We start from the raw sequence: 13,790 nt of genomic DNA on the forward strand, positions 1-13,790 counted from the left end.
AAGGAAAGGAATCAAAAGCTTAATTTGCTATAACTCTCACTGCTAAACATGCAGGAAAAGCTAGCCGCCAAGCAAGCTATACGTACCACCACCACGCAGCACTACACAAATTCCAAGAAAGACTCGACACACGTTTCGCCCCGACACCGGAGCATCCTCAGGAGATGTAGGCCTTACAATGCACGATTGCAAATGCATTTTACACGATACAGATTTGTCTGTTTCAGCGTATTATAGCAAATTAAGCTTTTGATTCCGTTTCTCCATAGTAACCGCGCTGGGCAGGCGTGTTAGTTATGCCAAGGCTACACTGGTCGCACCAGAATAACCGACATAGCTCACTGGGTTACGAAGCTGAAGTGGCAATGTCAGGGCACACGATTCGAAATACCGATAGGCGTTGGGGTTGTAAGGTACTAAAATGGTGACCTCTCACTGGAAAGCGCAGTGTTGAAAGACCTCCCACTAGGTGGACAAACAACGTCATTCGGGTCGCAGGACGCCGCTGGATGCAGACGGCGCAAGACCGTGGTGTAAGGAAGTACTATAGATAACAGAAACAATTCCCTACTCAGTGGTAAGTCCCTATACAAGAGACCTATTGAAGAGACTCTTGCCAGCGTGCTGAAGTATGCTCAAACTCTTCTCCTTTTAAGACCCTCGTCAGGAAGTGAGCCATTTTGTGTGACTGACTTCAAAGAAATGAATAGATTCTTATTTCGACGTACTCACCTACCTAATATAAATAGCCTAGTACCTATGTGCGATCGTTTTTGTGTCGAATCATGTTGCTTCCGTTCATTATTATCATTCGCATCACTGAGTTTGTTATCCAAATCAATTTCTCTTTGATAAGCCAATTACGTAACGCGCCTACAGAATATATGTAAATAAAACCTTCGAGTTCCGTCGAGTTAGAATTTTTGAAAAATGTGCGCCTGAAATGTTTTCTGAATAAAATTGTAAAAAAATGTGTTTTCTGGAACGTATTTATTATCTTTCTATTTAGTGTTCTAAGCCTTCTTCACTGTCCGTCCGTCTTTTCGTCAGAGAGCTGCATCCAAGTCATGGGCATATTTTACGAAAAAAATTAAGAATCCGGTGAAGTGCGAGTCGGATTCGCACGCGAAGGGTTCCGAACCATTGTGCAAGAAATACTACTTTTTTTTGTGATGGTACCACAAATTCATGGTTTTTGGATTTTCCCTTTCATGATTCTAGGTCAACGGGAAGTACCCTATAGGTTTTGAGTCCCTTGGAGGTTCTTGATAAACAGACAGACAGACAGACACACAACGAATTGATCCTATAAGGATTTCTTTTTTTCTCTAGAGTTACGAAATCCTAAAAAGAAATCATATAAAGGCATTTAATATGCCAAGCCCACTCAATGAAATACTTATGCAATTAATTTTCCCGAAGTTCCAGACTCTATTAATAATTCGCGATCCAGTAAACAGTTTGAAGACCAAACAATTGTCCAGAGAACTTAATTCTTATTGTAATTGATTCGGCTTCTCCAACCCAAGCTTTTTTGGCTTTCGAGGTGGAATCATACTTTTTAAACGCGACGTGATATCTCTAAAGAATAATATACAGTAGGCCTAAAACTTTGGCCTGAAATTGATTTTATATGACACTAGCTTATTCCCGCGACTTCGTCCGCGTGGACTACACAAGTCTCAAACCCCTATTTTATCTTCTTAGGGGATACATTTTCAAAAATCTCTTCTTAGCGGATGTTTTCGTCATAATAACTATCTGCAGGCCTTTTAGACCGATCCGTCCAGTTGATAGACCAGTCAGGTTTTCCTTTTATATATTTTGACTAGCTAATAAAATAGAATATATTTAGAATCACTACCCTTATCACAAGGTGCCTATCCATGTTATAAATGCGAAAGCGTGTTTGTTTGTTGGTATGTTCTTCTATCACGTCGCAACGGAGCAACGAGTCTACGTTATTTTTATCCCAGAAAATCTGAGTTCCCACGGTATTTTTATAAACCTAAATCCACACAGACGAAGTTGTGGGCATCAACTAGTAGAACGTACTTTTATTCCCCGGCACGCGTTGCAAAGCTCGCTCGCCATCTATTAAGTATACGCAAAAGGGAGTAAGAAAAATCGGATGCAGCGAAGGCATACTACTGATGACGTCAGCAGAGATCAGTGCTTAGGTACATTCTTCTGCTCATAGCCGTTTACGCGGCGTCCGATGGTCCTTACGTTACTTATATAATACTAGCGACCCGCCCCGGCTTCGCACGGGTGGACATTTATTTTTTCTATTTTCCGGGATAAAATATAGCCTATACGGATTCGGAAGAATCCCTCTAAGTAATGGTAAAAGAAATTTTGAAATCGGTCCAGTAGTTTTTGAGCCTATTCAATACAAACATACAAAAATACAAAAATACAAAGGTTTCCTCTTTATAATATTAGTATAGAAGTATAGATTGGAGTACTGAAAAATGCATTTCGATCTGTGTTACAAGTGCGTTTCCGTTTTTCTCTGGACTCCTCTTTGTCTTTTATTCATTAGTTCCCAAGAATCCCCCCCGTTTGACCTTCCTTTGTTTAGTTACTGGAAAGTTGTTGACGGACTTCTTGTTGAATAAGGGCTTGGACACCCACATCGTCTAGCGACAGGTGCACTGTGAAGCAACCCAACCCAGCAAAGTATGCTGGCTGAGTAATTATAGCCCGAGCACAATGAATACGACGCATCCTTCTTGCGGCTTTTAGAGGCAACTTTATGTCGATAAAAATTCACAAGAGATGGTGTTGATGTTGGTCTGATTGTACTTGGGCTACTTGAATTGCTTTGCTCTGTGGTGTTCATACAATTATATTATATTATAACTTCTATAAGAGTCACGTTAGACGCGTTTGTGCACAATACGTCGCTGCTGTCGCACTTTGTTTATCCAGGCCCGTAAATTAGGCCGTTGGTGAGTGCTTACGGATATGAGTATTTGGTTTTCTTCGCAAATAGTTTGTTCATGTTCCTTAATAGCTGGGATTTTGGTACGTAAACTTTGTATTGTGGTCAGTAGTTGGAGCGTTTATTTATTAAACTCCGAGTAGCTTGTCTTTGTTCGCGATTTTGCTTGTGTGGGTTTAGGTTTTAGGCTAAGCACATTCACTTTTTAGTCTACCTATATGGAATATTGTGCAAATATTAGTGAGACTGTCAGACTATAAATGATAAGCTATAACTTATATAGCTAGCTAGTCTAATATGTCTATGATAAGAAGGTCTTGAAAGGAGAAACAGGCTTGCAGCCATTTTTAATGGACCACTAACAAATTTTGAGAAAGGCCGACGTCCTGTTGGAATTTCTTAAATTACATCAATCTCTTTGGTCGCAAGCGTAAGTAAAAGCTCCCTATAATTTTTACGATTTAAATAAAATACAAAATTATTTTAATTAAAGTTACCTATATCTATCATAGTCATATAGCACCTTTGTTTATAAACTACTAAAGGAAACGTTTCTAGAGTAAATCAAGCGTAACAAGTGTAAATTAAAAATTTATAACACCCCCGACGATCCAAAGTATCTGAGTTTTCCAAAACATCATTTTCAAATAAATAATTATGTATTTAGGCAACGTCCATCTTGACAGCTTGACATTTGTCTATTGACATAATATTATGAACCTAACGGTTATCTAACCTTCTTTTCTACAAGAAAACTAGAAAAGAGCTGATAACTCTTAAACGGCTGAACCAATTTTTTTAGATTATAGCTAAGAACACTCTCGATCAAGCCACCTTTCAAACAAAAAAAACTAAATTAAAATCGGTTCATTTGTTTAGGCGCTACGATGCCACAGACAGATACACAGATACACAGACACACAGATACACACGTCAAACTTATAACACCCCTCTTTTTGGGTCGGGGGTTAAAAACAAATATTGGTTTATACTTGAACACTACAAACAATAAGCTAGTTTACCTACGCTACACTATATTGATGCAATACGTTGAGACAACATACCAATATTTGACTTAATTCACGGCAATATCAAACAAATCAAGCATCGCTGATGCACACGACACATTTTACGAAGTACGTTGGTAGGAAATGCCTCGCGAGGGAACTGTGCACGGGGTACGATCGAGGCAAGTCCTTGCTTCGCCTTGCACTCCCACTCCCAAGCAATATAATGGTTCCTAGATCTCAATGAGTGAAGTTTAAAAATTCAAAAATTATTCAATGAAATTCAGATGTGTGGACGCAACATCAAACATCTCTATAGGTATTTATTAACAAACTGAAAACTTTTAAGTTTTACTGATAATATAATGCCAGCCTATTCCTGAGAACGAGTTTCATGTCAGAATGAGAAAGATTTAAGCCATAGTCCACTTCGCTGGTCAAGCGTAGATTGACGGATTTCACACACCTCTTAGATTAATACAAAGAACTGGCTTATTCCCGCGACTTCTTTCGCGTGATCTACATAATTTCAAACCCCTATTTTACTCCCTCAGGGGTTGAATTTTCCAATAACCTTTCTTATAGAATGTCTACGTCATGATAGCTATCTGCATGCCGAATTTCGGCCCGATCTATCCAATAGTTTGAGCTGTTTGTTGATAGGTCAGCCAGACAGCTTATACCTACAGGTTTTCTTACGATGTTTTCCTTCACTGCTAGAGCAAGTGAGGTTTTAATTGCTTAAAACGCACATCAGGACTCCGAAAAGTTAGAAGCTGGGTCCGGAATCTAATCCCGGGGGACCGAATGTCGAAATTTTAACTAAGTACTTAGGCTACCATTACTCAATGTATTATGCAGTTGTTAGAGAAAAACTTCTATGTATGATAAAATGTTGATGTGTTATACTTTTCTTACTATGAATTACGTTATAATAACATAATAAGTATTATTATTTCTCTACCCGGTACCTTCGTCTAATGATATGCCTGACGGGGGATCTCAAAATTTGGCAGAGATTATTATCCGTGCATTCATTCGTCTAGTGATGACGGCCCAGGCGAGTTGAACGATGAACCCCCATATTGTGTAGAGACCTACTTAAGGAAATCTCTCTAGCAAAGAAATTCTTTCAAATCTATTTCAATAGAACCCTAAAATCCGAGTATCAGATGGTCGCAAGCAATAAGTTCGCTTTAAAATAAATATGTTTGCGCAGATTTTTCTTTTAAAAGTCGAAAATAAATCCCTCGAAGTTGGGACGGTAAAGTGTCTTAGACCGGCACAGATTTCCTCCAATTTTCTTTTAGTTTGTCTCAGTATTCTTTCAACCTCCACCGGATTTTCTTTGAAAGCCTCTTATCCTATTTTCTTGTCTGCATGGTAGTTTGAGCCCTGCAGCGTTGTTCGGATTTTGTTTGTATTTTTTTTTTTCATTTTCTTTAACAACTCTTGAACGGATCTGTTTTTTTCTTTATTGTAAACAATATCCCTCGGTCCTTTAAACTAGATGATAACGAGGTTACAAGAAAAAAAAATATAACGAGAACAAGGACATTTTGACAATTATTTTTTGAGTTTCCCTCAGATAGGTTCATAACGTTTTTGTGCCCTTTCATACGCCAATATTATAAAAAATGTGGGATTTTTTGATGTTTGTTATTTTATCTACTTTCACGCCATAATGACTGGACGGATTTGGCTTAAAGGAATGAAGATACCCTGAATTAACACAGATGAAATTTTATTTAAGAAATTCAAAGAGTTTCCTCACTTGGTTCCTTGGCCATCGTTCCACTAAACACTACTAAATATGCAGGAAAAGCAAGCAACCAATCAAGCAATAGGCACGCACCACCACCATAGAATAGAGAATAGAATAGAATAGAATAGATTTTTATTCAAATAAACTTTTACAAGTGCTTTTGAATCGTCAAATAATTTACCACTGGTTCGGAATGCCGTTCCTACCGAGAAGAACCAGCAAGAAACTCGGCGGTTGCTCTTTTCAATTGTGCAATTTACAATAATACAAAACCTTCTAAATCTTCTAAAACTAAAAATAACTACTAAAGAGGAAAAAAAACTCAGGAGCCTCCTCAAGAGATAGTATCTATATAAACTTAACAATACACTTTGTAATTGTACGTTGTTATATGTTGCGCTGGTTGTAACAGTCAAAGCTGGAATCGCGAGAGGATCTATCATACAAGTTTTGACAACTACAATCGCAGTATCCGTAAAGCCTGGCTTGACAATGGATGATTGATATTTTCCTAACTATAGTATGATCCAGAATGAATCTTTCTGAAATAGAATGTCTATTGAAACCTTTGTTAATGTATTTTTCATTGATAACTAATACAGCGAAGAAATACGAAAACTTTCATGGTTTTCATCAGTTTGATTCAAAGTTTAATGCCTACTGCCGATCCTTTTTGGGTTCCGTCCCCAAAAGATGCCAACGGGACCTTATTTATTACCAAGCCTGCGCTGTCCATTCGTCCACTTACTTGTACTTTGCTTGCTGCCTACTCGTATGTCGAAATTTTTGATCACTCACTACTAAAGCGACTGTTAATGCCATTTATCTTAATTAAGATAGATCTAACTTAGATAGATAGCTTACTTGTCTTATTAAAAAGGTTTAGTTATGAGTGAGCATACATTTTCGGTACAAGTAGCAAGTGGGCGCGAACCCAGAAGACGTAGATTCGAATCCTGCCGGTTCTGCAATTTTTAACCCCCGACCCAAAAAGGGTGTTATAAGTTTGACGTGTGTATCTGTGTACCTGTGTGTCTGTCTGTGGTAGCTCCTAAACGAATGAACCGATTTTAATCTTTTTATTGTTTTTGATCCTATGTATTTTTATTATTAAAAAAGTTCCTTGTAGTGCAGGTAAACACTATCTATCATAGATGCTGAATTTTCAACTTCAAGGAAAATTAGATCTTTACACTCACTTTATTATATTTCAACGTTCGAAAACCTTGGAACTGCTTGTTTATTTTGAGATTGGTCATTTTCTCTTCTATTTCTGATTTTTGGTGAAATAAAAAACATTAATAATGATTTTATCGAAAATTTTATTTTTAAACACAAAACAGTTTGCCGCAGCTGCAAACAATATATTTATTTTACATTCAAAGTTACTAAATTTTAAAACATAACAGTAATTTTATTAGTCTTATAAATTTTGTTTTATTTTTTATTACTAGCTGATGCCCGCGACTTTGTTCGCGTGGATCAAGTTCTTAAAAATCCCTAGGGAAGTCATTGATTTTCCGGGATAAAATTCCGTCCTTTCAACTACCTCTATGCCAAAAATCAAGTCGATTGGTTGCTTAGTTAGGACGTGAAGTGAGGACAACCAAACAAACAAACACACTTTCGCATTTATAATATTAGTATAGATAAACCTAATGGTATTTTTAAGATCCAAACACTGCGATTCTTCATCACTTCATGACATCTCTTGATTAAGATGTAACAGCTGTAAAACATAAGAAATCATTATTTACAATATCAAGTCAACAAGTGTAAATTAAAAATTTATAACACCTCCGACAAGTGAAGGTTACAGTAACTAGAAAAGAGCTGATAACTATCAAACGTCTGAACCGATTTTCTTGGATTATAGCTAAGAACACTGTCGATCAAGCTACCTTTCAAACAAAAAAAAACTAAATTAAAATCAGTTCATTAGTTTAGGAGCTACGATGCCACAGACAGATACACATATACACACATCAAACTTATATATAACAAGTGTAAATTAAAAATTTATAACACCCCCGACAAGTGAAGGTTACAGTAACTAGAAAAGAGCTGATAACTTTCAAACGGTTAAACCGATTTTCTTGGATTGTAGCTAAGAACTCTCTCGATCAAGCCGCCTTTCAAACAAAAAAAAACTAAATTAAAATCTGTTCATTAGTTTAGGAGCTACGACGCCACAGACAGATACACATATACACACATCAAACTTATAGCACTTTTTTTTTAAATTAAAAAAAAAACTTACGGCATTCTGCTTTAGGTATGCATTTGCCAGATCTATCTCTTTGGAAGCCTTTTATGCACATGCAGCGCGCACGGCATACGTGTTCAACAAGTGTGTTACACGCGGCTGTCTCCTCGTCCAGTTCACCGCAGGCGTCACCAAAGCATGCTGAAGGACACGGATTCATATATTCGTTTGCCCCCGTGCATTCGACTGTAGCTGAAAAAAAATGTAATTATAAAGTATCTTCATTTTCAACAAGTGTAAATTAAAAATTTATAGCACCCCTGACAAGTAAAGGTTACAGTAACTAGAAAAGAGCTGATAACTTTCAAACGGCTGAACCGATTTTCTTGGATTTCAAACAAAAAAATAAATAAAAAAATCGGTGCATTAGTTTAGGAGCTACGATGCCACAGACAGATACACAGATACACACGTCAAACTTATAACACCCCTCTTTTTGGGTCGAGGGTTAAAAAGGTTTTAACAGCGTCGGTCTCCACACTTTGAAACCTATAACTGTACAACAACATATATTTTTACTAGATGATGCCCGTGACTTCGTCTGCTTGGATTTATTTTTATTTAAATTCCCATGGGAATTTTCTTTGATTTTCCCGGATAAAAGTTGCCTATATCAATTTCCGGGATGCAAGCTAAATCTGTACCAAATTTCATATGAATCGGTTAAACGAGTAGATCTTTAAGAATCCCGTGGTAACTCTTTGATTTTCCGGGATAAAAACTAGCCTTTGTCCTTCCCCGAGATGTTCAAGTGCTAAGGTTTATAATAAACTGAAGTTGTTGCTATTTTGTAAAACTTTTTTCTAGATTTTGTAATTTGTGTACAAACCAGGCCACTTGAGCTGTGTTTTGTTTGTGAGCCCTCGTCTATACCTACTATATGTCAATGAGTTTAGGAATAGGTTTTAATAATAATCTAAATTACTTTGAACACATCTACTGTCTCTTTTGTATTCACTTTGAACACATGCACCGCTGCTGTCTCTTTCGTATCCGGCGATACATTTGCACCCTGGGATGCATCTGATTCTATTTTCACTGACGACGTCCGTGGTAGCCTGTAGAAAGATGTCACCACAATTCGTCGGTTCTTCGTTTTCACCACATTGAAGTGCTGAAGTTAAAGAATATGACATAAAAAACATTCAAATTATAAAAATATTAGACACAAATGTATCGTTTTCATACGGAAATAACTTGCCGGGAGGTGACATAGGCAACTTTTTACCCCGGAAAAGCAAAAAGTTCCCACGGGATTTAAAAAAAAAGCTTGATGAAGTCGCGGTCATCATCTAGTAATAAGATAATGATAATAATCAAAGTTTCAAAATAGACAAAAAAATTGGTTGTCTGTAAAGTCGGTTTACTGACGATAGTTGAACGTGACAACAAAGGCCGATTGTGCTTCTTTGTCGCTCGTTCCGCGCTCTCGCTTGCACTTCCAGCCTTACATGGAACGCCTCAGAGCGAGGTAACGCCGCATGAGTCATGTTTTTTCGTGCGTGCAGCCGGCTCTATCGAATTATAAGACGTTGTCACGTCAAAAAAAACTATTCAACTTACGGCATTTTTCTTTACGTATGCACTTTCCAGAACTATCTCTGCGGTAGTCTCTTTGACACACGCATCGCGGTCGGCACACGTTCGGAACTAGTGTGTTGCAAATTTTGGGCTCTAATTGCAAAGAACCGCAGGCTTCGGAAAAGCACGCTGAGGGACATGAATTATATTCTGTGTTTTCTTCTGTGCATTTGATAGGGGCTGAGAACAAAATGATGATTGAAATGTTGTTAAAAATAAGCGTCGTTTCACATATGTTACAGAAATCTTGAAGTGAGTTTGGAAAACATCAAGATCCACGCTCTTACCCTCCGTAAATAAACAAATATTTTCAACAAACAAAAAATGCAAAATTACAGTGTGTGTGTGTGTGTCTGTGTGTGTGTGTGTGTGTGTGTGTGTGTGTGTGTGTGTGTGTGTGTGTGTGTGTGTGTTTGTGTTTGTGTGTATTATTTCACGTACTTAGCTAATATTTTACGTTCAGTGAATTAGGTAAAATATTTTGGAAATAATTACTTTTAAGTCTTGGCATTTTATCAAAAAAAAAAACTTACGACAATCTGAGGCTAAGATGCATCTTCTATCTTCAGAGCTAATGCGTCTATAATTGCTCTGACAAGCGCAGCCACCAGGACAAGGGAATTGTGGTAAGCACTGTGGAATGGCAAGACTGTCATCCCTCGGGCAATTGTTTGTTGGGCATCCGATAAGACACGCGGCGTAGGTTTCGTTGCGCCCGCAGGGATTGCCACCTGAAATAAAGGTAACCCATATTAAAATCAGTCAGATTTCCGTACCAGAAATAACACTTTTTAATTTTTATGGCGGGCATTTTGAAATTTTTATTATTTGTTGTTATTTAATGGCAATTGGAAATACAGTTTCTGTGCCAAAAGTGTATGTGTTAAGGTTCATGAGAGACAGTCCACTGATAGAGCGATGGATGGACGGAGAGCGGAGGCTAGTGATAAGGTCCCGTTGGCACCCTTGCTTGGTACGGGACCCTAAAAATTTAAATCATTGATCCAGCTATTTAACAAAATATATACAGCTATTACATATTATAATATCAGTAGCCATCACTACCCACATTAACTATACGAAAGTATGTTTATTTTTGGTCTGTTGGTTTGTGAATTTGTCCTACAATCACTTCACAATGGAGCAACAGATGACGTGATTTTGTGCATGGTTGTAGTTGAAAACCTGGTAAAAAGCCTGGAGGTTACTGTCTTAAATATTGGTACTGAATATTGACATAGGTATAGGTAAAGTCTATGTAACTCCATAGACTTTACTTTTTACTCGGAAACCCAAAGAGCTCCCACGAAATTTTAAAAACCTGAATCCTTGTGGACATGCCCTAGTTACACTAAGAAGCCAGTTATATTAAAAGAAATTAGATATTAAAAGACATTTTGACTTGTATGAGATGTTTAATAATAACCTGGACATTCGGCTGGTAAAATACATCTTCCCTCATCAGACTGAATATATCCCAATCTGCATTTACAACCAAAGGGTTCACCACATTCTTGAGAGCAGATGGCATTCGGTTGCTTGCAGCTTGATATGCATTGATTAGGACATTGCGAGTAAACTGCATTTGGATCGCCATTGCATTCTAAAAAGAATTTTTTTTTTTTTTTTGATGATATTCAGCATTCCAATATGTAATATAATAATGTTAAATGGTTCGGAGGAAAGTGACTGCACTCGTTATACAAGTTACCTTAGTGCGAGTGTCTAAGCACTCCTTTGTACAATATGATGTAAAGAATCCCATTTTTGACTAGCGTATAGGGAAACTAGTCAGGCTTACATCGACTAAATACGTGAATATAGCTGGTATATCCTATTCTTAAAGCGTATAGGGAGTTTCATAAAAATTATATGGACAAAATAAGCGCAAAACAGACTCATTTACAAAAACCTGGAGGAGGTCTATGCGTCAGAAGACGCGCTGATGGGAAAGTAAGTAAAGTACGCGATTTGAGTAAATTTTTATGTAAAATGTACAATAAAGGCTTTATTTATTTATTTGCATGACATCAACTGCAGCAGAGAGGAGATAATTACATACCTGGGCACTTTTCCCAGGGTATACACTTTCCATTAACATCTCTCAAGTAACCTTCAATACAATTGCATCCAGGCTTGCACTCTACGGGTCTGCAATCCATCCGGGTGCTGTCCCAACTGCAGCTTTGGGGAGGACATTCTTGCTTACAATCTGTTGATACCTCATTTTCCCCACATACAGTTTCTGTAATATCGAATTATAAAAAATCCTCATTACCTAGGTCCTATTCATTTATTGTTAATATCTAAAAACTTTTTGCGTTACTTATTTTATAACTTATTTTGCGTTACAACTTCTCATAATAATTTATTTTGCACATATAGCGCTCGCTCTCTCTTCTTTTCTTTTTGTCATTTTTTGTTCCCAAGAAATAAGTAGGTAAGTAATAAAAATAAATAAAATAATATTTTTAGGACAACTTCTGCACAAAGTTTAACTTAATATTATTATGTAGAAATTTGTCTGCATTATAAGGTCATTTTAAAAGAAAATATTTATTATTATTACACATTCGATGGAATCTCTAAGTCAGTACAAATCTAACGTTTTACAAATACAGATAAAACACCCACATTTTTCTTTAAAAACACACACGTCATGCTTACGATCACTTACTTGGAACACATACACCGTTAATGTCTCTTATATAACCTTTAATACATATGCATGGCTGGCATCTAATCCTTTCGGTCTCAACAGATATTACAGCTGCTTGGTCAATAACACCAGTTTGTCCTTCAATTGGTTGTGGGTAAAATATTGGAGCACAATAATTATTTGGTTCTTCGTTTATGCCACATTGAGGTGCTGTAGTTGAAAAAGAAAGAGTTGTGACATGAAAAGCATGACATACTTTATTTATATACATTTTGAATATGAAAAAAATACATTAAAGTACTGGTTTTATAGTAACAATGCTTTAAAGTATTTCTTCTATTTAGTAGAGTAGAATTTGGCCTTACTCAAAGCTCTGGATTCTGGGTTAGTTTGGAGCCATGGCGACAAATCCACGCGTTGATTATGCGTGGATTACGGCTTATGGCCAATGCCGTAGTAAGACGTGTGCCATTGTTAATTTTAGATCAGTCTTTAAAATTTACTGTTGTCTATAAGATAATGATAATAGTCAAAGTTCCCAAATAGACAAATCAAACTATTGAACTCACGGCATTGTTCTATTAAGCAGTTTCCAGAACTATCTCTGCAATAGTCTACACACGTCGTGGTCGGCATGCGTTTGGAACTAGTGTGTATTAATGATAAGATAATGAATATGATAATAGTCAAAGTTTCAAAATAGACAAATCAAACATTTCAACTTACGGCATTCTTCTTTACGTATGCACTTTCCAGAACTATCTCTGCGGTAGTCTCTTTGACACACGCATCGCGGTCGGCACACGTTCGGAACTAGTGTGTTGCAAATTTCGGGCTCCAATTGCAAAGAACCGCAGCCTTCGGAAAAGCACGCTGAGGGGCATGAATTATATTCTGTGTTTTCTTCTGTGCATTTGATAGGGGCTGAGAACAAAATAAGAATTGAATTAATAATTGCAGCGTTTAAACTTTTGTTTATTGTACCTATAATATGGAAGTGTAAAATAATGTAAAGGTCACACATAGGTACAATAAATACTTAAATATAAAAATTACAAAACAAAAATGTCATCCAAATCACTGCAACGAGGGTGCCCAGAACGCTGGCTGCGTTACCTCGTTGAATGGCCAGAGTCCAGACCTTCGGTCACCCGTGGACTCCACAAAACGGGATGACAGGTCCTTAATAAAGGATCTGGCATAATCACTATCGTTAGTGATTTCCATTATAAATATAGATGCTCCCGGCTGTACCGTAGTAAGTCGACGTAAGTCTGACTAGTTTTGAACCCATCCGGGGTTCCTTTTTCATAAAAAAAAACAGCTCGAAATGCGGTGGAGACTCACGACGTACAACCACGACGCGTTGTGAGCTGAGTCCCTATGAAAAAACCGGCCAAGTGCGAGTCTGACTCGCGTACGCGTTTTTCCCGACATTTTACTCTATAGATAAAAAACTTTTATGCATAAAAATAAATAAAAAAACAATTTTAGAATGTACTGGTACAGCTTTTTCATATGATACCCCACTTGGTATAGTTATCTTACTTTGAAAATTGACACAC

General features: G+C 37.2%; 1 protein-coding gene across 1 annotated transcript in view; it reads right to left on the bottom strand.

Moving 5' to 3' along the window:
* Positions 1 to 7,246: 7,246 nt before the first annotated feature.
* LOC123869072 (zonadhesin-like) overlaps positions 7,247 to 13,790 on the bottom strand; it is a 30,058-nt gene continuing 23,514 nt past the window's right edge. Inside the window, exons 20-28 of the mRNA XM_045911809.1 lie at positions 12,952 to 13,149; positions 12,244 to 12,435; positions 11,629 to 11,811; positions 10,993 to 11,169; positions 10,100 to 10,297; positions 9,549 to 9,746; positions 8,911 to 9,099; positions 7,980 to 8,177; positions 7,247 to 7,448 (exon numbers count right to left, since the gene is read on the bottom strand). Coding sequence (XP_045767765.1) covers positions 7,435 to 7,448; positions 7,980 to 8,177; positions 8,911 to 9,099; positions 9,549 to 9,746; positions 10,100 to 10,297; positions 10,993 to 11,169; positions 11,629 to 11,811; positions 12,244 to 12,435; positions 12,952 to 13,149 — 1,547 coding nt within the window. The 3' untranslated portion in view covers positions 7,247 to 7,434. The remainder of the gene's footprint in view (positions 7,449 to 7,979; positions 8,178 to 8,910; positions 9,100 to 9,548; positions 9,747 to 10,099; positions 10,298 to 10,992; positions 11,170 to 11,628; positions 11,812 to 12,243; positions 12,436 to 12,951; positions 13,150 to 13,790) is intronic.

Source organism: Maniola jurtina, chromosome 10 (genome assembly GCF_905333055.1).
Source record: "Maniola jurtina chromosome 10, ilManJurt1.1, whole genome shotgun sequence".
Lineage (NCBI taxonomy): Eukaryota > Metazoa > Arthropoda > Insecta > Lepidoptera > Nymphalidae > Maniola > Maniola jurtina.